This window comes from Phaseolus vulgaris, chromosome 2 (assembly GCF_051622355.1).
Source record: "Phaseolus vulgaris cultivar YP4 chromosome 2, ASM5162235v1, whole genome shotgun sequence".
NCBI lineage: Eukaryota > Viridiplantae > Streptophyta > Magnoliopsida > Fabales > Fabaceae > Phaseolus > Phaseolus vulgaris.
The window spans coordinates 20,181,804-20,206,557 of NC_143499.1; the positions used below are offsets into that span (position 1 = coordinate 20,181,804).

The 24,754-nt window shown below is 34.4% G+C and overlaps 1 protein-coding gene and 1 pseudogene across 4 annotated transcripts; both read left to right on the top strand.

Moving 5' to 3' along the window:
- The first annotated feature begins 638 nt into the window (after positions 1-638).
- Positions 639-15,563, top strand: LOC137810863 (protein NARROW LEAF 1). Of its 4 annotated transcripts, none has more exons than XM_068612330.2 (6): positions 639-1,011; positions 1,898-2,496; positions 3,296-3,439; positions 4,354-4,594; positions 5,095-5,595; positions 14,746-15,563. In XM_068612330.2, the coding sequence occupies exons 2-6, from the start codon at positions 2,005-2,007 to the stop codon at positions 15,171-15,173; spliced, it is 1,806 nt and encodes a 601-aa protein (XP_068468431.1). In that variant the 5' UTR covers positions 639-1,011; positions 1,898-2,004; the 3' UTR covers positions 15,174-15,563. The 4 variants fall into 4 exon arrangements, with proteins under 4 accessions (XP_068468431.1, XP_068468430.1, XP_068468432.1 ...); XM_068612329.2 differs by having other exon boundaries at positions 654-1,011; positions 1,993-2,496; XM_068612331.2 differs by having other exon boundaries at positions 682-1,011; positions 1,993-2,530.
- A 3,385-nt stretch (positions 15,564-18,948) lies between these two features.
- On the top strand, positions 18,949-19,054 carry LOC137813088 (small nucleolar RNA R71; annotated as a pseudogene).
- The last annotated feature ends 5,700 nt before the right edge of the window (positions 19,055-24,754 follow it).

Sequence of the window (24,754 nt, forward strand, 5' to 3'; positions counted from 1 at the left end):
ATAAACTTATTTTCAGTGTGAAATAAGACATTGAAATATTTTATGTTGTTTTATGTTGATTTATCATTAACGTTGATGTTATATAATACAACTTGCATTAGAAATTTGTTTATGTAGAAAAAACTAATAAAAATTTATTATAATAATTTTTTATTATAAATATTTAAAATTTAAAAGTAGAGATAAAATTTAATTTTATATAATATTATATAAACGAAAAATATATTTAATTCAATAAATTGAATACATAAGAATGATAGAGCAATGAAGGAATTCCATTTTCCTTTTGTGTGTTGGGTAGGGTGAATTTGATTTATAGGTATAGATAGATAGAAAGATGAGAAATGAATTATTAAGATTGAAAGGATGTGCAACTTTTGGGGAGCAAACAGGGATGGCCCCCTAAACCCCACCCACATAAATAAATTCATAAATATCATATCATCTGTATCCATTAAATCTATATTATTTTCCTTATTGCCTCCCTGCCCATGTCTCCTCCATTAAATTTTTCCCACTCATAATTGTAACCTGTGAGGGGAATAGGATCTCCATAGCTCAACCATTTTTTAAATATCAATTAAAAAACACCAGAAAAGGGCTAAAAGAATTAATATTATATTAATAATACATACTTTATTGTATTGCCATGTAACATAGTAGATGGTAGATACTACATACACATATATTAATGCTTTTGACAATCCACAAGTATAGCTATTAGCTAGTGCTCTTTCATAATCATCACCATCACCATTCTTTCTCTTTCTTTCTCTCTCTCTCTCTCCCCCCAATCCTTCCTTCGCACACTCTACACGACACAACCAAGCTTGGGAATCATTCTCACTATTCTAATGCACCCTATTGAACTTTGCTCTGACCAAGAGATACCCTTTTTCTGCAATCTTAATCTCCTAGATGATTGACACAGAATTTACATGTACTAGGGCATGAGAACCTTCAAGCTCCTTTTTTTCGACTCCATTTCCATTGCTCCAACATTGCTGATCGGTGAGTTTTCTCTGCCTCACCCTGCAAAAATTGTATCTTTTACACAACCCTTTTCAAAGAACGGGTTGCGTTTTGTTTTCGCACTGGTTGGGCCTGAGCTGAGAAGCTTTGAGTTTGTTTTTTCTTTCTTTCTGAGATGGGTCTGTTATTGCACCCACTGTTTGGCCATTGTTCCAGTTTGGGGCACCTGTTTCTTGGAATGGCTTTCTTTGTGTGCTTTGCTTTAATTTCTCTTTCTCTCTTCCGATGATAGCATCTAGCTTGTGATGGGGTTCAGATTTCTAGGATTTTAATGCACGTGGAGATTCTGGATTCTCTTTTGTACACTTCATGATGAGTCGCTAGTTTCCTATAGTTTTCTTCTGGTGGGTTCACTTTGTATATATCAGTTGAAGATTTGCTGTAGCTTTGGCTTTAAAGGGATTGCAGTCCTAATATTTGATTTAGTGCCAAAGAGGTGTTGATGTTTTGTATGAAAATGTATAATCGATAACTCTTGGGTACCATATTATACTTGAGAGATTGTATTTTACGTCTTCACTGTAGATGGACTGGCCTTTACAACTAAAGAACTTGCCTAATGATCTCTATTTCCCTTAGGTTGTATTTTGCCTGTCTGTTGATGATTTTTTCTTATACTTTGTAAAAACTAATAGAGCTTCAAGTTGAGATGTATTGGGGCATTCCAGTTTATGTTGTTTGTCTTATGTACATGAAATAGTACTTTTTCACTTTTTAGGTTTACTTTATCCTGATGAAGTTTACTTTGTGTGAACCTTTTTCTTCTGCTGTATAAGCCTATGCGTAAACCTGTATAAAACATGTTCTCTGAACTGTTTTCTCCACCTATGTTGAAATTGGTTTGTTAATTGAAAAATCATTGTAGTTTGAGTTTAACTGGAAATGGCGTTTTGATATGAATAAGTGGATCTGGGTCTTTCATTTTCGAAGTTTATTGAAGATACGTTTGGTGTGATGTAGGAGAATTGACCGATGAATCAGAACCGATTGGACTTAAGAGCTCATCATTCTGGATCGACACAATCAGAGGAGTCCGCTCTGGACCTGGAAAGGAGCTACTATGATCATCTTAACCCTTCATCTAGTCCTTCACACTTGCAACCTTTTGCTGGAGGTGCTCAGCATTCTGAGAGCACCGCTGCCTACTTTTCATGGCCTACATTGAGTCGCTGGAATGATGCAGCGGAAGATAGAGCCAACTATTTTGGAAACCTTCAAAAGGGTGTGCTGCCTGAAACCTTGGGTCGATTGCCAACTGGACAGCAAGCTACTACCTTGCTTGAGTTGATGACAATTAGAGCATTTCATAGCAAGATCTTACGCCGGTTCAGTCTTGGCACTGCAATTGGATTTCGAATTAGAGGAGGTGTTTTGACTGATATTCCTGCTATTCTTGTCTTCGTTGCTCATAAAGTTCACAGGCAATGGCTCAACCATGTCCAGTGCCTACCTGCTGCCCTTGAGGTGGGGAATTTTGGTTCTTCTGGCTATGTTGCAGGTTTCTACATGGCTTTAGTGGATCTCCTCACACTTTTCAATCAAATTGATTATTTACTTTTGTTGTTTCAATTTTGGTTGCCTTTGTATTTTGTATTTAGTATTTTACAGATGGGTAACATATTGCCACCATGGTTTTTTGGATTTATAAATGGAAAAAAAAAGAAAATACTTTAGAATGCTAGATATAGGAAAATTTTTAAGTGTTGGCTTGCTGAAACTTTTTCACTATTCTTTTTAACTATTGAGGATTATGTTGGAAATAAACATGATTTAACATAAGAAACAGGTGCAGGTTATTCAGAAATTTTTGGGACACAATGGATGTTTTATAAAGGCTAAAAGCAAAATGGTTTTCCACATGCTGATAAGGCACTAATTAGTCGATATCCTTAAGTTATCTTAAGCCTACAATGGCCTCTTATCAGAAAAAAATTTCCGGAATAGAAAAAGTAAGCTTGTCTCAGATTATGTGTGTATGAAAATCTGTGTTGCATTAACATAAAATTTTTCTACACGGTTTAGGTATCAAATGTTTATAAAATATAATCTATCAAACTACAATGTGTTTTTTCTTTTTAGTTTTTTGGAAATTTATTTAAACATATGGTGATAACCTAACTTATTATAAAATGTATTTTCCTCCAAAGTTACCATCTTAAATAAAAAATGAAACTGTTGTAACATTATTTAAGATCTAAAATTTGTTGTAATTTTCAGTGAGGCTTTTCTATTTAGTGATGCTGAAGCATTTCTTTCCAAACAGGGACCAGGAGGTGTTTGGTGTGACGTGGATGTTGTGGAGTTCTCCTATTATGGTGCACCTGCACAAACCAGTAAAGAACAATTATATACGGAGCTTGCTGATGGCTTAAGAGGAAGTGCTTCATGTGTTGGCTCCGGTTCTCAGGTACTTCTGCTTTGAAGAATCAATTTCCTCTGTATTACATTTTCTGCGTACTGAATGCAAGTAAAAGGAAAGTAGCGTGTCTTAATTTGATATTAGAGAAGAGATGTATCATCTTGCTGTATTTTTATGGAATCAATAACACATTTGATATTAACACTTCTTCCTTTTCCAAACAGACTAGATGATAATGGTACCAGTTAATATAACTGTCATTTCTCTAAAAATTTTGGCATTTCCTCTTGGTTCAAATCATGAGATGGCGATAAATTTATTTTGTTATATGTACTATAGATTTTATTTTATGTTTCCGCCCAGTCATTGGTCTATGGTGGAAAATTCTCAAGGAAGTGTTATTGCTATACAAATAGAAGCATGTATATAAATGATAAAAGGCACAGTTGTTACTATTAACCGTAACAGATAGGGGTTCCAGTAATAAGTATTTGTGTCTTCTTGTTCCTAGCTTTTCGTTGTGGTTGTACTCACCTGTATTCTCAAGTCACCTAAATTGAAGTTACAAATGTCATGTTTTTAATGGACTGAGATAATAGTTTTCCATCACAGAAATACATTTCTTAAGTATGAAATGGTCGCTAAAATGGTCGAGCAGTCATATTTGCAAACAAATAATTCTCTATTCAGGGCATTGATGGTTATTCTATGCTGTTGACAAGTAGCTTCATTCTTTCACTAGATAAATAAATGATGCTATACGAAACTCATTTCATTTGTTCTTGTACTTTTAAATTGTTCAGATACTGCTTTGCTTAGATTTGTTCATATTTTTATTTTTTTCCAAATATTGATTTCTGCTCCTTTATTACCTTCCTTGAACCTTGATCTAATGCTGGCATCTATCTGATGTCTCGGTAATTATTTCCCCTTTTTTCCTTTATAATGTCTCCCCCTCTAAGGTTGCAAGCCAAGAGACATATGGAACCTTGGGTGCTATTGTCAAAAGCCGAACAGGAAATCGAGAAGTTGGCTTTCTAACAAATCGTCATGTGGCTGTTGATTTAGACTATCCAAACCAGAAGATGTTTCATCCATTACCACCCAGCCTAGGACCTGGTGTATATCTTGGTGCCGTTGAGAGGGCAACATCATTTATTACTGACGATCTTTGGTATGGGATTTTTGCTGGAACAAACCCAGGTAATGTTTGTATATCATGAATATTTTACCTGTGGTGGTCAACATGCTGAAGTTCTCAGTCAAGCTATTTGTCAATCTTAAAATTTGGAGTTTTTCTGCCAATTATTTCTTTGAAGTGTTATATTGTTTAGCTTGACATGAAAAAATTGTGCCAAATAATCCGTTGTGTTCTCCCTGTACTTTCTCCACAGTAACGACTACACTGCCTGAGATGGGAACAACCCTATAATGTAATTTTGGTTTCACTTTCATCCCAGCATTACATTATACGCTAAATCTAATTCTTTCACCGTACCTGGAGATGTTTCACTTTAGTAGTGATTTAAGTTCTTATAATGACATAAAAGGGTATGTTTGAGCATCTTTCCAATTCCTAAGTTGCATGTGAAATTCATGATATTCTCATTTTGATTTAGTTGGTTATGATTCTGACTAAGAATTCTGTTGGATCCTAACCCTTGATTATTGCACATTCACATTACAATTTTTTATTCTTGCAGAAACATTTGTGCGAGCTGATGGGGCCTTCATCCCATTTGCAGAAGATTTTAATATGAACAATGTAATTACAACTGTAAAAGGTGTAGGTGAGATTGGTGATGTAAACATCATCGACTTGCAGTCTCCAATCAACAGTCTCATTGGAAGACAAGTGGTTAAAGTCGGAAGAAGTTCTGGTTTGACTACAGGGACTATAATGGCCTATGCCCTAGAGTACAATGATGAGAAAGGGATTTGTTTTCTCACCGATTTTCTTGTTGTTGGTGAGAACCAGCAGACATTTGACCTTGAAGGTGATAGTGGCAGCCTCATTCTCTTGACTGGACAAAATGGGGAGAAGCCACGCCCTGTTGGCATTATCTGGGGTGGGACAGCTAATCGGGGTCGTTTGAAACTGAAAGTTGGTCAACCTCCAGAAAATTGGACAAGTGGAGTTGATCTTGGTCGACTTCTTGATCTTCTTGAACTTGACCTCATTACTACAAATGAAGCACTCCAAGGTTTGCTAACATTCAGTTAATAATTCAGTTCCCTCAATTAATAAATATTAAAAGGCTGCAGTTTCCAGTGTTTTGTTGTTTCACAATTGTTTGGAACTTTATGGTTTAGGCAAGGAAAATGAAGAAGAGCAAAAAAGGATAGCTATGTATTTTAAGATTAAAATGTTACGTATAGATGATGCATTAACCTAATGCACCTATTGATACTATTAATTAGGTCAAGCACTAGACTACTAGCACTTCTAGTACAGTCCTTCATATTACTACTGAGTAAAAACTACTAATATATTTTCTAACACCTCTCCAGCCTAAGCTGATTACAGGTACCAAACCCATTAACAAAAGCAAAGAACATTGCAAACTTCTAAATCAATTGAACCGATCTTAAAGAAATTTGGAACTAGTACTTAACTGATGTAGCTCAGAAATCTGCACACCCTGTTGGATCAGACAGGCGCTGAGCAAATTGTTGATTGTATTTCTGAATGCCCTGTATAGATTTGGTGTTAGGATACACAGAAGAGAAATTAGTTAGAATTAGAATAGTCATGAGTTAGTTACTTGAGGTGCTAGTTAGATATAAATAAGAAAGAAGGAGTGGGGGAGGGGGCAGTTTGATTTTTTTGTAGATTGAGCATTAGCTCTTTGTGAAGGGGAAGAAGCCCTTGAAGGAGAGAGTGCTCTCCTATTTCTTGTTCTTTTTATTCTATTCAATAAAAACCTTTATTTTCTCCTCTTTATAATTCTTGGTTCCTAACATTTGGGCAATGCTATTTATACATCATCCTAGACCCTTCTATTCTTTAGGCCTTTCAACTAGTCAACTAGCAACTTTTGCTTTTTCAGAAAAACTCTCAACTTACTACCAAAAAACGGGAAAGTGACGAAAAATTACCAATATGCAGTAGGATGACTAGTCTTGGATTTTAGTTAAGGCTTAATTCAACCACCAAAGCTAGTACATGAGGTGAGGATTACTCAAGGTTTTGTAAGCTTCACTTTAGCTACCTATATAGTTGATATGTGATCTCAACTACTGCTGGAAGATGGCTCCTTTCTTCTCCTTGGGGCACCACAAGCAAAAGACGTGAGTTTATAGAGTCTGTTAAAATATATCGTAGATTACTTTTTATGAATAATTTTCATATTTTCTCATCATCTCTCAGGATTTGTTACCAAATTTCTTTATTCCCTCATTAGTTAGGATCATGATTAGAATATTTGTTCAATCACCACTCCACTTCTGAGTTCCCTTATAATTTGTATTTTAACTCAATTCTTCCTTTTCCTCTTTCAAATTACTGTTTTCTCCTGCTGTGTCATCTTTATGGCTTGGAGTTTGTCCGAGTTTTGATCTCCCCCACCATGCATTTTACCAGCATGTTTCAAGTAGCTTGACTCCAAGTTTCGTATCCTCATCTAAAGCACCCATTTGAAATAGATGGAAGCTGGATTAAATGACAGCAGATTACAGAAACTACAACATTCTCTTGCTGTCCCTGAGTTGAGAAATTTTTAGAAATTAAATGACACTCCCATAACACCACTGCACCAGTACAGTTGAATTTGAATGATAAAAACCAGTGAGTATGTACTCAGCTGATAAATGTTGTGTATGTATAACACATGAATACAAAGCATATCTCAAAGAGGGAGGCTATAGCCTATGTTCCTCAGCCTAAAGCTAGGTACACCCAAAAACAGCTTTATGGAAGCCGTACAATGACAATCATAATTTTAACTCTCCTCAAGATGGAGCATATAAATTGTATGCATCAACCTTGAAACATATAAATTGAATTCTAGGCCCTCTCAAGGACAAGTTCACAAGTGGCCAGCGCCATAGATTTATATTCAGCTTCTGTACTGGATTGGGCAGCATTTTGTTGCTTGCTCATCTAGGAGATATTATTCCTTCCAATGAATACACTATCCTGTGGTGGATCTTCTGTTAATGGAATAACCAGCCCAAATACCCTATAATTTGAGTATTTCCTTTGTCCTCATACAACAATCCTTGTCCTGGAGTCTTTTTGATGTATTTGAGAATGAGAATTACAGCATTTCAGTGATCAATGTGAAGATTTTACATGAATTGAGTAACAACTCTCAACATAAGAAATACCAAATCTTGTAATATTGAGAAAAAATTAGTTTTCCCATTAGCCTCCTGTATCTTTTTGGATATGAAAAAGTTTTGCCTTTGTCTACCATGAAATTTTGATTTGGATCCATTGGACTATTAATAGGCTTTCAATTTGCCAACCCCGTCTCTAGAATGTCAAGAACATATTTTCTTTGTGAAATAACAACACCTTCCTCTGATTGAGCCAACTTTGACACTCAAAAAGTATTTTAGAAAATCAAGATCTCTAGTTTGAAGATGATTGAGTAAGTACTCTTCTAGTTGAGAGATCCTAATGGTATCAATTTGTGTAATAACTATATCATCAACACAGACCATTAGATTAATACACTTCGCAGGAGAAGTATGACAATACAAAATTGAATGATCTGCCTCACTTGGTTTCAATCCAAAAGCCTGCATGGTAATTTATCAAACCAAGATCGGGGTGATTGTTTCAGACCATGAAGAGAGCGACATAATTTGCCCACTAGACTAGACTCCCCCTAAGTAACAAATCTAAGAGGTTGCTCCATGTAAATTTTCTCCTCACGATCACCATGAAGAAAACCACTTTTAATGACAAGCTGAAGTGGCCTATGGCAAAAAGAAATTATTGCAAATAAGAGCCTGACTGTGCTGAATTTGGCCATAGAAGGGAAAGTAACACAGTAGTCAAGTCCATAAATTTGTGTATATCACCAACTGAACTTTAAGGCAATCAACTTTGCCACTAGGTGCAACTTAAACTGCATAGTCTGATCTACAACTAAAAATCTTCTTTCCAGAGGGAAGAGGAACAAGCTCCAACATGTCATTGCTTGCTAGAGCTTTCATCAATCATGGCAAGTCGCCATCTAGGATGATCAAGTGCCTCATGAATAGTTTTAGGAACAATGGAAAAGAAGAATATAATGAAGACAAACAATGATAGCTCAAAATTATAAACATGATATGGATTACGAGTAGACCAAATACCTTTCCTAAGAGCAATAGGCCAATCTGAAGTAGAGTAATGTGGGAGTTGATGGAGAAGGATCTATGGCATGGGAAGCTGTTGGAGGAGGATCTGAATCATGAGAGATTTCGGGAAGAGTGGGAGGAGTTCTCATATGGATGGTATTGAAGGAAATGTGGAGTAATGTTAGACTGGTTTTCATTAGGGTTGGAGCCAAAGGAAGCCAAAATCATTAGAGGGCCAAAGGTTGGAATATGGAGAATATGTTGAATGAACACAAGAACTCTCATGGAGGATGAGAAAAAAAGGGTGTTTTCTTTAAAAATGCAATATCTGCTGACATATAGTATCTTTTGGTAGTTGAAGAGTAGCATTTGTATCTCTTTTGAAGATGAAAATATCCAAAAAAACATATTTAGTAGCCTTTGTTGAGAGTTTGTCTAAACCTAGAGAGATATTATGAACAAAACAAGTATAACTAAATACCTTAGGAAACATGTGTGCCTGGTGAGGGCCCGACAAAGATCGCATGGAAGAGCTTTTGGTCATGCAACTACTGGGCTTGGGTTACGCTCCTCTAGTAGTACCTAACACTTACTTTGCTGGACAGAAAAGCGGCGGAGGCAGGCAACCGGAGACAACGGACAGTGGTGGTCTGGTGACTATGCTTTGATAATGACTCAATTTGAATGATAAAAATCAGTGAGTTTGTACTCAACTGATGTATGTGTGTGTATATATATAAAAGATGGGTACAGGCATATCTCAAAGAGGAAGGCTGTCGTCTATGTTCCTTAACCTAAAGCTAGGTACACTGAAAAACACCTTTATGTTAGCGGTATACTACAATAGCAATCATAATTATAACAAATACAATCAAAGTAGCATATACCTTTTCCTTACAGAAACTATTGCATGTCATTTATTATTTATTGAATATAGATATCAGAGGAAATAACAATATTATTGTATTTATATCACGAACATTGTTATATCTGTCTAACAGAAAACAGCTCAGTCAAAACTGAAAAATGAAGGTAGGTATGACTGTTTAACAGAAAAATAAAGACAATTGATATCTTACACACCCAAAGCTCAATGAGGATGAGAAGGAAGAATCTCAGTAACATTGATCTTGTCTCTTGGTAAAAGAAACTGAGCTGATGAGCAAGGCTTGTTAAGTACATTGCCCCACTGATCCTGGGCTGGAACATTGAACAACAGAACTTCATATCCAGAACATTCTCACGTACTAAGAAAATATCAAATTCTGTACGTTTAGTTTTTGTATGAAGAACGGGATTATGAGACAACAAAATCAGTTTTGTGGGATTGAATTAGTCCCAAACCCACATTCTAATTATTGTTAAATTGCCTATTCTGGTAGGCTCACCTGGATTGGCATGCATTTGTTGATGTGGGTATTGGGCATTGCCTACCTTAATTCTTAAAGCCTTAATTCTTAAAGTGTGATTTTGGGCAATTTCGCATAGTATGTTTTAGGTTTAAGACAAAATCTGACACTACATTTCCATAGAATAAACTTTCCAAAATTATTGGACTCTGGATATCTGATGCCTTGCCATCTGCCCTTAGCGTATTTGAGTCCTTTCCAGCCAGGCAGTCACCATCCTCTGATCTCAGTTCCCAAAGCTTCATGAATTATAAGCACCGAATCTTTGGTCTATTTTTTTCTCTAACTGTTCTGCAGTGTGTGGTACTATATGTTTCCAGCGGACGCGCTTGTCTCCTTGGCATTGTGGGTGGAAATAGGTCAGGTCTGTCAAAATCCTATGACCTAGTTTGGCCTGTTTATTAAAAAGGCCAGGTTTAGGTTTTTTAAGAAGTTTTTTTTTTAAACTGAAAAGGTCAGATTTTATAATAAGTCTTTATGCCTGTCAGACTGAGCTGTTTATATATTTATAATATATAATATATGATACACATATTTTAAACACATGTGTATATACACATTGTACTATTAATGATAAATTTTAAGCTTAATTATTTTTTTAGTTCCTCATAAATTTTGGTATTTTCAATTGTGTCTCTATTAAATTTATTTGGTGTTCTTACCGAAAATGAGCTTGGGAGTGCTACTCGGTGATAAGAGGGTTGTCTCTTGAGGACGAGTTCCAGCTGGTCTCCAATGCCCAAGGACACCAATTGAAGCAATAAATAGTCGTTACACGGCTAATTCAAGGGACTCATAACAATCCACTTAAAAGACACCACCTGATTAACCTATATATATATATATATTCACTCTCCAGGAAGTACATTAGCATCTTATCTCTTACTTTGAACTCTCATACTATTGAGAACTTGTTATCTTTATGCTCTTACTGACTTAAGCGTCGGAGAGTCATTTTCAAATGGACCTCTCCTTTTGCATTGAAGACCAGCTAGAACTCTTCCTTGAGAAACAACCCTTTTTTCACCAAGTAGCACTCCTGAGCTCATTTTCAGTAAGAACATGTGGCGCCCACCGTGGGGCCGAAAAGGTTCCTTAGCCCCTCAATTAAGGGGAATCCTCCCCTTGGACCTCCACTGGGGGGCTTGTTCCGGTACGTCCAATATAGTCCCACATCCCTCAGGAGTCGAGGCCAATGACAATTTATATACTCCTTTCTCCTCTAATCCACTAAGGTGCCTTTTAAGGATAAAACTGTGACGGAGCATGACCTCCAAAACGGACAATATCTCGGATGCGGTGATTGACCCTAGTGATGTTATCTCTCGAACTTGAGGTCGGAACAATTGTACTTAGTATCCAAATTTTTATACTTTTCTTTTCTGTCATTTAAATTTTCCAATAATTTGATGATGTGGTTATTATTTTATCTCGTCGTCTTGGTTTACTTGTCTCTATGTGCTAAGAAATGGAAGTTTTGTTAATATAAAATGATATTATAGTTAACGTAAAAAACAAGTGACTTTCATTGTTTTTTTATTGAAAACATGTTGGATAACAAGAGACTTTTGGTGTTACCTACAACAATGGTAGTGATGGTGACAATCGTTGTAGGTGATGATGTGAAAGTCATTGGGGAGCGTGTCGACATTATTATCCAACATGTTTTTAATAAAAGCAATAAAAATCACTTGTCATTCTACAAAAACGATAATATCATTTTTTTTTAATCACTACACTCACATTGACAAGTAAGCAAGATGACAGAGTAAGATAACGATCATGTCACTCAGTTCACTGAAAAATTAAATGATAGTCTCAATTGGAAAATATAAGAATTGAGTACTTAATTTATTTTTTTATTTTTCTATTTTTGATCAGCAAATTGAGTACTTAATAGAACAAGTTTTTTTTGATAAGGACTCAATTAAAATACAGAAATTTATGAGGAATTTAAAACTTAATTAAGCCTAAATTTTATATTAAAAATAATATAAATTTATAATTTTAAAATGTTAGTCATTTGGATTTTTGGGTAACCCATTGTCATTGATCCATATTTCCATCCCTACTTCTAAATAATAAAAAATTTATTAGTTTATTCAATCTAAATGTCAGTTATATAGTACAAGTAAAGAAAATAATAAGATTACAAAAATTAAAGTGAAGTGAAATAATAGAAGATATAAGTTGGATGGATACACACAATTTAATAATATTATTTAATTATAAATTACTATTAGTATAAATTTTAAGATAATTATGATAAAATTTAATAAATTTATTATATAATAATTTATAATTAAATAAAACCTATTTTTACTGTTACTATATAATTAAATAAAAACTATTTTTGTTTACCTAGTTAAGACTTATTCACTTGTTTGTACGTCATTCCATACACAGGTTTTCAAGAAAGATCAGACTTTTAAACTTGCCAGAGGCTTAGAAAAAAATGCATGTAATAGATAAATAGGTCAGACCCAGGTTTAATAATAATGATGATGCAGACCATGTTTTGCCCTGTCCAAGCCTGACCTGTTTCCACTTCCATTTGGCATCCTCATCCTAGATCTACCATTGGTTTGTTGGTTTCTGAGCTCAGGTCTCCCTGCTGTTATTTTCTTTTGCCAATGTTTGGTTTACTTTCTTTCTACTCCACTCTTCCCACTTTGGTATTGGACACTATGAGAGAAATCAGTTGATCTCATGGCTTTCCTAGAGAGATTAACTTGGCCCCTCAACTTCTCTAGAATTATTTGTTGGCCATGCAGCTTTCCCAGATAAATCAGCTTGAACCTGCTAGTTTCCCAGGACCCTGCGGCTTGCCAACAATTTTATTCATCATAGTCATTGAGTATTGTTTAACCAATTTTTCTATTCAATTATGGTTCAAGGGTCCTTATGTGGCAATATTTTATCCAAATATTCCTATCATCGTTGAGTGCCTGATATCTCTCCCAAAACCAACCCTTTCACTCTAGAACTGAATGCCACTAGTCTTCTTCCCCTATCTATTTGTAGCTTACTGTGTCCATTATATTAAAAGTGTGACCAACAATTATTGAATGTGACTTCTTCAATTAACAGAATCATTGGACTTACCAAACAGTACTCTCAGTAAGCATTCACCTCATACTGAACGTGAACAGCTTATGGCAGCTGAAAATAAAGCCTCGTCAGGGTTTCATTGTTTGAAGCATGATGAAGAAGAATGCTGTCTACCAGGGTTCCATACATTCAATGGATATGTGATTAGCAATTACCCTTTTTTAAACTGTTCATCCCCTTGAGTTTTTTTTTTATCCATATAATTTTTGACTTCCAATTTCTGGTTCAGGTAGTTTCAATCTTGTCCTCCCTCCCTCCAGGTTATAGTATTCCTATGTGATTGATCATCACAAGGCTGCAGTGTGAATTTCCATTCACCTACCAAGTCTGAGTCCAGAGGCTGTATTTGACTTGTTCTTTTCTCTACAGTATGTCTGGACCTTTCAATTGTCCCATTTGGCCTCATCAGATCAAAATGTTCTTTCCTCTTGTATTTCTTCATCTTTTATCCAAGGCAATCGTTTGCGTGTCACCTGTGTTGTGCACCCACAAAAATAGGGGCTATATGTACAGGGAGTGGGTTTCTTCTATTCTCACCTCCTTTGCTTTTGGGTGAACCTTCTATATTTCCTCTGCCTGGAAAATTGCACATCATTTATGTTTATTTACCTCCAAGCTGCTTATTCTTTGCACTTCAAACCCTCGTATTTTCTGTTTTCTTGCACTCAAGAATCTTCACCCTGTCCTGTTCAATTGTATTTAGTTTGGAACTGCTTGAGGATATCCTTCTCAAAGGAGTCACATTTTAATGGTGCCATTTCCACCCAAGCTATCGAGATCATAAGCACTTTATAGCACTAACTGACTTTTGTTAGTAAATATGAAGAATATCCAATATCTAGATTTTTGTATTTTAGAATAATTTAGAATATGTAGATCATCATCTCATATGATTAGTTTCAATATTTCTTAATTTTTCTTGATTTATTTTCTTATTTAGTTAGGATTATGATCTAGTATTAGTACAAATAAGGGTTTGTGCCATATGTTGTCTTACAACAACACATTACAATATTGAAGAGAATATTACTTCTAAGCTTTATTCTCTCAATTATTTTCCTCGGTACCTAGAACCTTATAATTTCAAAATGGTATCCTAGCAGTAGTATCTTCCACGACCTGTCACTATTTTTCTGCCAAGTTCTATAAATCTAGAGCTCTACTTTATCTCAATGACTATTTCCCTCATTTGTAGTCACTCACTGTGTTTCATCTTCTGTTCTTAGCATCTCATCATGTCATCCTCCAAGCATCTGGTTTGTAAGCCCATTATACGCTGTCTAATTTTCATCCACATGGCTGAATGACCTTTAAGCCCCTTATAATCTCAAGCTCCAACTGAGAAAAAATGTGATGAAGTTTGAGTTTTCTACTTCTGCTATATAGTGAATGCCATATGTAGAGGGTTTGAGGCATTGCCCACTTTGTCAACCATTTTTAGAAATGGAGTTGGAGCATCAGTAGAAATATCCTAGCTTATGATGATTTATTTCATTGTTAAACATTTACAGCTGACTTTTCCTTTTTTTGTCATTTTTGTAGCTGCGGTGCTAGAGCAAAGAAATGGTCCCGCTGCTGGAATTGACTCTACAGTTGCAGAATCCTCTCCAGCTGTGATAATAAAAGAAAAGCTGGAAGAGAGCTTTGAGCCTATTTGCTTGAATATCCCACATGCTCAAGTTGAAGATGAACCCTCACAAAGAATCAATCCATCATTAAGGGGCTGTGGGTTTCATATTAGAAATGAGATTGAAACACATCCAAATGTAGAACACCAATTCTTACCAAGTTATGCGGGCAAGTCTCCAGTGCGTCACAGCTACCTGAAAGAAGACATGGAGCTGAAGAGTCTAGCTGACCTTAGGCGTGTCCCTGGTGAAGATAATTTTGTTTCCTTGCATTTAGGAGAGCCGGAAATGAAGAGAAGAAAGCACTCAGATCCTTCCTTTTGCATCAAAGAATTAAAGTAACTAGTAGGTTTAAAGATGAAGTAAAATGCAGCATATATACTAGATGAAGCGACTGCCTCATTTGCATGGCCGTTCTGCTACAGAAACGCAAAGCCTTTAGCATGTGGTGCCTATTATGGGAGGAGCTTCAAAAGCAAAGGATAAACAAGGTTCACTTCTGGATGATATTCTTATTCTTTTTTTTTTCCTTTTATAAATCTTGTTTCGGCAAAGTGATATTAGTCACTTGTGGGTTATATATAATATTTTATAGAGGACAATTAGCTTGTACTGTGTTGAATGATTTATACCACTTTTGTAGACTTTGTATTATAAGCACTCCTGATGGAGAAGCAGCTATTGTAAGTTAACAGAATATGAAAAATATCTTTGTTAAGCAGCTTCGGTTCAGTATCATGTTATATCCTCATACTTTCGGTTTCTAGTGTCATGCCTGAAATTCTTTTCCTTTTACTTGATAGTTAATGTATTTATGCCAAAGGCAATTTAGTTTCTAGCCCTTTATGGAATCCTATGGTGGTCTTTTTGTTGGAGCTTTGAAGGATGAGTTTGTTTTTCTTTGTGCTCATATTTTCTAGTTGGTAATTTTCTTTCAGGCGATGGCCTCAATAGCAAGCTCGGTCTTTTAAATTTGTGCTTGACAAAAGACTAATTGAGTATTTAGTTGCAACTCTGCATTAGTTACATTTCGTTTTATAACCTTGTATAGTCAAAAACATTAATTAATTATTATTTTTTTGTATGATTAAGTACGTTTTAAAAATATATATTCAACCAAGAAATATACGATGTATAGTTTGAACTGCTGACTCAATGAAGTGTGTTTTTAATGTTACATATGATGAAGTCGATGCAACCTAAGTAATTTATAACATATTTGGTCATATTTACATATTTAAAATACACAACTCCATTGTTCGAGAGGTTGCAGGAGACCTAACTTTTAAAAATCAACTTAATCACAATTGTTTCAGAGAGCACCTATGTATCTAATCACCATCTTTTTTGAGTTCACACATTTTTTCATTTTTTTTTTACTTATTCATGATTTTTAACATGAATTTTTTTCTCTTTTTTTTCATCAATATGAATAGATTCTTCCTATTTTCCACTTTTTTGAACTTCCAACATTTAGAAGCAACCATTCCCTTCTCTATATTTATTGTATCTATGTTCTCTTTCTTTAAACATGCTAAAGGGTAGGAAAATATATAATCAAAGATTTAGGGTGTAATAATAACAAAAATTCTTGGCTCAAAAGGGATATGTAAAAAAATTAATTCTAAAAAGATAAAGGTTGTCTATTTGACCTTGATTTCCTAATTAACACAAATGCCTCAATCATCTTCATGCTCTTTTATGATGTAACAAAAAATAAAAATTAAACAACCACCACGGTCAATTCATGAGTAAAACTCTCTCAAAATTGTTTAAGGTTCATACACTCACTTGTTGTAATTGGTCTCACTCCTTTTTGTTTTGTCATTCTCTGTCCTAATCAATCATCCTGGTAAATTTTTATGTATCACAATCTGAACTATATTTGAATAGATATTCAATCATATTTTCTTTTTTAACCTGTGTCTAATTCATCTCACTATTTAACATTTAAACACAAAATCCTTTTTTCTACAATTCAAAATTAATATTGTAGTTCTTTTTAATTTAAGAAAAATAAAACTAGAAATCCAATTAAATTAAAACTGGAAATTTATTCAAGAAAAATAATTCAAGACATAAAATAATCAAATAAGCAATAACAAAAAAATTATTTAAGAATACCAATACATTTGTCCTGCTTCATTTGCTGGATCTGTGCCCCTTGAACAATAGAACTTGTCCCTAAGGCAAGCTACATAAACTGCAAATTGGTTCAGAAACATGTAGGGATTAGGTTGTCCTTTAAGGCAAAAAGAAGATTTTTTTTTCAATTCTTTTTTTGCAAAAAAAATTTGCTCAAGGGAGCTTGATCTTGCTTGAGCGAGATCCCCTGCACGAAAAATCTATTTTTCGACGTCAAACTTGCTCACGTGAGATTGATCTCGCTTGAGCAAGATGATTCCAAAGAGCATCCTTATTTTCGTCGTTCAACTCGCCTAAGTGAGTTTGGAGTCGCCTCGGTGAGAATCCCTGCAAGAAAACTTGGTTTTTGAAAGGTAAACTCAAAACAAAGATAACAACAAAACATACAACTAAAATGTGGATTGGGTTGTCTCCCAGTAAGCTCGTTTAATGTCATCTTGATGTCTGTTTATCTCAAAGTGGACCACTCCCTTTTGTACGCATTTCTCCCCTACATTAATTTTTTTTAACCATAAAAAAGATTAAAAGTTACCTCATTATCTTGAGATCTAACTTGAAATTCTCCTTTATCAACATCAACTATGATTGTAGCAGTTTTCATAAAGGGTCTGGCAAGTATCAAGGGAACCTCCACATCTTCTTTCATGTCCATTATAACAAAATCCACAGGGAATATGAACTTATCCACCTAGACGAGAACATCTTCAACCACACTATATGGATACTTGGTTACTCTATAAGCTAACTTTAATGTTATCTTGGTGGGTTTAATCTCCAAATCACCTATTTTCTTCAACATTGTCAAAGGAATTATATTTATGCTTGACCCCAAATCTAGTAAGGCCTTGTCCACTGATAAAGCACCTATAGTCACAGGAAGATTAAAACTTCCTGGGTCATTGGATTTTTTAAGCAAGCCCTTTTGAATAAGGGCATTGTATCTATCCTCCAGTTCTATATTGCTCTCTTCAATATAGTTCCTATTCTTTCAGAATCTTTCAAATGTTGAATCTTGCTTCAGATTTTCTACAAAATAATTTTTAGGGAGCAATTTATCAAAAAAATTTCTTTCCTTTTTTTTTGAAGGAGCATGAGGATATGATAAATCTTTTTCGAGAACACCTTTCTCCTTATTTTTAATTTTTCTTCCTCACTTCTTTTCTTTTCTCTCTCTTTCTCATCTCTTTTCCCCTCAGTCTCCTTTTTCCTTTCTTTTTCAGCTACTACATTATTACCATCCCTCCCCCCTGTTATTTTACCACTTCTAGAGACAATTTCATTGCAATGCTCTTTTGGGTTGGTTTGCGCATTGGCTGAAAAAGGACAACTTTGTCTCTCTACTAATTGTTTGGCCATTTGTCCCATTTGAATTTCCATATTCCTGATTGTCGCCATATTATTCCCTTGATTGGCCATAGTAGCTTTCATGAAATTTTCCCAGGTATCTTGAAGTTTATTCAGTCTTTCAGTAACTGATGGGTAACTGGGTAGTTGTTGCTTGCTTCTCCAACCTTGAGAATAATTGTTGGAGAAGTCACCTTGCCTTCCTTGATTGCCCATGTAATTTACCTCAACTTTAGGTTAATTGTTTTAATAAGAACAATGACCATTAGGATGATCATTTCCACAAAAATCACACCAGATTGGTTGACTCTAGCTTTGAGATGAATGAACAACATGTAATTGTTGGGGCAATTTAGCCATTTGTGCAGTTAATTGCTCAATTTGCTGCGTCAAAATTTTATTTTGAGCCAAAAGTGCATATGAAGTATTCAACTCTAACAACCCTTTCTTTTGGATACCTTTCCTATCATATTCGGCTTGATAATTAGTTGTTACGAATGCATCAATAATCCATGTCACTTGTTCAACATCAACCATCATCATTGTGCCATCAACTGCGACATTTAGGAGCGTCTTTGTGTCAAATCTAAAACCATTAAGAAATATGTTTAGTTGAGCAATATCTTCAAACCCATGATTTGGGCATTTTCTAAGCATAATTTTGAATCTCTCTTATGTCTCATAAAAAGGTTCATCTGCTCCCTGTTTGGACATAGAAATTTCAGACTTTGCTTTGATGTAGCGAGGGATTGGAAAAAATCTTTGTTGAAATTTTTCCTCTACATCCTTCCAGCTAGTGAGGCTCTGATTTGGATGTGATTTGAGCCACTCTTTAGCTTTACCTGCCAATGAAAAAGGAAACAAGCGCATATAAACATTTTCAATATCACATGCTTGGAAGCCCATTGTTCCCACCAATTCATAAAATGTATCCAAATGTGTATATGGATCCTCACGGTGGTGGGTACTGATGAGACTAAGGAAAGCGAGTTTCATCTCCAAGGCCTTGGTGGTAGAAGGAATTGAAATACTAAAAAAATGCCTTGACCCTTGATACATGACATAATCTCCAAGTGTCCTCATAGGAGGTGGTGCTTGCCCTTCTGCCATGTTGCTTTCCTCCTAAAAAATATTAGTGGAAAAAGGAAAGTGATTGAAGATTCCTCTCTAGTGTCTCCTTGTCTCACTTTGTCTTTGTCTTTTTGTTTCTTTTAGATGCCCTTTCAATCTCTTCTTCAATTAACAAATTGTCTTTGAGAATTTGACCTCTCAATATCATATAAGACAACTAAATCAATGGTTAGCACAAGGATTCACTAGAGTAACAATTTTTTTTCTTCTATTTTTTTTAAAATAAACAGAATAAAATAAATTCAAATAAAAAATAAAAATAAAAATAAAAATCAAATAAATTCAAAATAAATCTGAAAATAAAATAAAACAAATAAAAATAAATCTGCAAATAAAATAAAATAAACAAAAATAAAACAAGAAACAAAATAAACACAATAAACCAATATAAAAAAATTAAATTTGATATGCAAATTAAAATAGAATCAAATCAAATCAACTATAATAAAATAAAATAATCAATATAAAAACAAATTTGTAAACAAAGCAAAATAAAACAGTAACAAATATAAACATAATAAACTTGATTTGATTAATAAACACAATCAAACTGTTCCCGACAATGACGCCAAAAACTTTGATTCATTTTTTTTATGGCAAGTGCATCGTGTTGTCAGAAGTAATAATGTGTCTCTAAATATTTGTTTGTGAGAGTTGTTATAATGCCAAAAATTAACAAGAAAACAAGTCACAAAATTGTTGCTTCAATTGAAAAAATAGGGATTGAGTTTCATCTTTCTCACTCTTTTGTATTTTGATTAACATAATAATATTGTGCTATTTGTTTGATATTGATGCTCGTATAAAAATAATTTATATCGATTCTTCGCATATAAAATTCTTAAGGTGTTTTCTAAACATCAATTCCTCGCATATTTATAAAAACAACTTAACTTTAAGATTAAACATTGATAGCAATTAACATTTCAAGTCTATTCTTAGCACTCAAATATGTTAAGTATTATTTTTTAAGTCAAAACCATAAAAATACTTTCCAGTCGGATTTAAGATTCTAGATCAAGAATTAGAAGCAAAACAATAATACCAATAATCAATCAAGAACAAAATATTATATTTAAATATCACCTCAATACATTGGAGTTTGAACAAATTATTCCCAATCCCAAAGGGTAGAATTTGCCACACATCTTCTAACACCTTATATTCTCCTAATTAGATTACAAGTCACTCAATGGTGTTTCCCTCTCAATCTTGAACTCTAGGGTTGTGTCTCAAGCCCCCTATTTAACCTAATTTGTTTGGGCTTAAATGGATTCTCGCTCAAGCAAGATTTACTCGCTTGAGCAAGTAAAACGTCAAATTTGTCCAATGTTGCTGGAGCATTATGCTCTAATGTTGAGTTGGAGTTTTGTGTGCTTGTGCATTTCAGGGCCTTCTAGCTTTCCCTTTTAGCTTATATTACTCTTCTTTTGCCTAGTCATCTCCATTTTTCACTAGAATCTTGAAATTAACACCAAATTTGAGAATAAAATATTCTTATTCAAATAAAAATCATAAAATATGTAAAAATGTATAAATTCATAAATTGAAGATTATTTTATACTTATTTTAGCAATTAATACTCATAAGTTCCTATATTTTAATATGAAATATTACTAAAACTTGACACTTATCATGAGACTAACTGAATTCTTACTAGATTAATTGTATTAAGTAGATACAATCTTATTCATTTGCATACATTGAGTTTGGAAACTTTTATAGTCTAAGACAGTTTGTAACTATAGGCACTTATTGTTTTTATAGAAGGAACTACTAAACTTTATAACTTAGTCAGTTACTCTTTGAGCATAAGGAACAAAATATAAAAATAAAATTGTGATCTCCCTTTTCTTCTGTGCTCCATAAAACTATAAGCTCCTTGATCTTCATATTCATATTGTTCCCCGCAAAACATTATTCTCCTATTTTAATTTTATTACTTTTAAGCTTCCTTATCTTCTCCCCCTTTTAAGCAATAATAATAAAGGGGTGGATGCCTCAATGAATCTCCTACATCTTCTCATCGTCTGATGAAAGTTACATTGGATCAAATAAGGTAGTAGTCCGCAAGGATCTAGATCTATGTCCCATTAAAAGTTCTACCATGGCTCTCTTGTCTTGATGGCTTCCTTAATGGCTTGGTCACGAGTGTCTAGTGTTGACTAAAGTATGTCACTAGCAGTATCAAAAGTAGTTTTAAGGTCTAATTCTTAACTTTGAGGAATAAAATCTTGACATGATTGCTCTAGGTGGAGAGTAATAGAGCATGTGGGCAAGGTTACAAAGAAGGTTCTTTCCCTCTAAAAGGCATAGAAATACATACTATGTACTTTACTGAACATCATGGCGAGAGTATTGAAATATCCACTTATGGAAAGAGATATTTATGTAGACACTAACGAAATCGTTGCATTCGTTTGAGTTCACGAGCAAACCAATTTTCCTCTTCTTTTTCTAGCATAATATGCATTTCTTGTCTTGCTGTTATGATTGGACGATCCTTGGCCAATATGCGAGGAGATGTATCTTTTTCATCAACACTTACCTTTTCTTTTCCCTTGTAAATGGAAAAGGGCATGCACACTCCGATGTGTGCTCTCTATTCAAATGAAGGAAAAATTAGGTCTCTTGAACAAAGCTGGGATGTACAGAACCATAAGCAAAAATTCGGCCCAAGGCATGCAACTTGATGGCTTGGGGCATTGATCGTGTTTTTGCAACATCACTTGGAGCATCTGAAGTTTGAAAAGATCTGAATGATCTTTCCATTCTTCATAATCATCATTGTGCTTATTTGGCACAATCAAATTCATAGAGCCTCTATTGGTAGGTAGGTTTTGAAAAATGAATCCAAGGAAGAAGTAAGCTTACTTCCATTCCAGTGTTGATCATTTTATTCAAATTGATAGGGACTACAAAAGGAATATCTTCTTCGTATTGATCAGCACGCATTCTTAAATCGGAGATTTACAAGTGCAACTATTTAGCTGCATTCGTAAATGCGATTTATAAAAGCGACTATGGTAAATAGTCGCATTCTTATTTAATTATTTAAAAAAAAATAAAACCCTAAATCCTAAGGCAGCAATAGCGGTGGCAGCAGTAACAATGGAGCAAATACGACATATCAATAACACAAACAATAGGCAATGAAGCACTGGTGACCTTGGTCAATACAAGAAAACAAATAGATAAGAGAAACGAAAAAAATATATATAAACCAATGGTGAAGAAGAAAGAGAACTCGAAATGAACTTATAATGGCAGAAAGAAGACAATGAAAGCTCGTAGAAAACGAGAGGAAGCACGAGAGCAGAAACAAAAGAGAAAATGAAGCGTCAGAGAATCCTTCGCCAATGCAAGAAAACAAACAAATAAGTGAAACGAATTTTTTTTATAAACCATTGGTTAAGAAGAAAGAGAACGAATCAAAACGAACTTACAATGGTATGAGAACACAATGAAACTCGTAGAAGAAGAGAGGAACACCAAAGCAGAAACAAAGAGAAAAACGCGAAGCGTCAAAAAGAAAGAAAGTATGAAAGCGTAAGTGGCGATGCGGCTATTAGTAATAGCCGCATTCTTAAATCATGCGCTTTGATTTACAAATGCGGATATTATAAATAGCCGCATTCGTAAATCATGTGCTTTGATTTAAGAATGCGGCTATTTAAATAGCCACATTCGTAAATCATGTGTTTGGATTTAAGAATGCGGCTATTACATATAGCCGCATTCATAAATGAAATTAATTTAAAAAATACCACTGCGTTTTGAATGATAGCGGCTAACCCTAAAACCACATTAAATAAATAGTCGTTGTTTATACATGGGAGCTGAGCACCAGCTAGTCTCTTTGTTTTTAATTTCAGTAAAATAGATTTCATATAACATAAATAGGAGCGTACTTAGCAACACGGGCTTATGCCAAGCCCAAAGGTGAGGAAAGGTAACCCTAGCTTCTATAAACTAGGTCTAGGAGGTGGCATTGACCTTGATCAAACCCTAGGGCCACTCCTCTTCATGGCCTTTTCTACCCTCCCCTCATCTTGCTCTTCAAGTCACTCCTCCCTATATAAAGGGTACCTCTCTCCATGTATAGACACATTGAATTTGATTTAGTAAAAAAACTCTGGAAGAGTGATTTTGTGAGACTTGAGAGTTCTCATAGTGGGTCTTATCTTGAGTGTGTGAGCACTTCAAGTGAGGACTCCTTCATCACTCATCTTGGAGTACCTTCTTCTCCAAGTGGCGTGACAACCTTCTTCTTCCATAAGCTTTCTTCATACCTTCATCATTTTTATTCTTTTCTTGCACCACTTTCCATTCCATATATATCTTTCTCTACTTTTTGATTGGTCTTTATTTTTGTATTGTTCTTTATTTGTTTCTTGTCTTTAATTCCGCACCATTATATCATCCACACCATATAATTGTGTTTTTCTCTTTGCCCTCTAGAAGTGAACCTTCACACTTGGTTAAGTTCGTGTCTAGTGGAAATCTTCTTTGGGTTTCTCACCATATTTTGTTAATCCCGAAAAGCTAATCAAAAGAGATATCTCTAAAAATGTGTCAATCTAAAATCAACTCACATCATGTGGTAATCTGAGCATAGTATTGTGTTTATCTTTCTGAGTTGATTTTCTGCTTTAAAATTCTAGCACATTTCAATTTTGCTTTTATATACCATCAATTTAAATTCCGCTTTACATTCAACACTTTTCAAATTCCTCCTTAAAATTCTCGTCATTTACAATTTCACCTTTTTATTCATTAAGCACTTCATTTGCTGTGTCAATTTTTTGCCTTACGTCATTTGCTTGAGTTTTATGTTCTTAGTGTTCTAGGAGTCTTAAATTCATTTTGCTTATTTTGATTTTAATTATGAAGAACTAAAATCAAATTAGAAGTTGTTTGAGTAGTGGTTGATTTAATTCAAAACATAGAATGCAAGTGTTCATATGAATTGAATCCCAATCCAATATCTTTTTCCAAAAATTGAAAAGTGAATTCAAATATGCATGAACAAAAGAATATGGAAATTCTGAATCCATAAAAATATAAAAAAAAACAAATTGAGTACATTCACATTTCAAATTACTAAAGGGGATTCTAAGTACATGGCAAATTTTTTTCATACTTGTGTTATTTAGTCCTTCTTGCTTTCACAATTTCTAAGGACATTAAACCTTTGAGTCTTCATAAGTTCTTTTTTTGTTTGTCTTGTTTTACATTTTTTCATTATCTTAATTCCAATTTGGTTTAACTTTCTTTCTTTTATCTTTTCTTGCTTGTTTGTA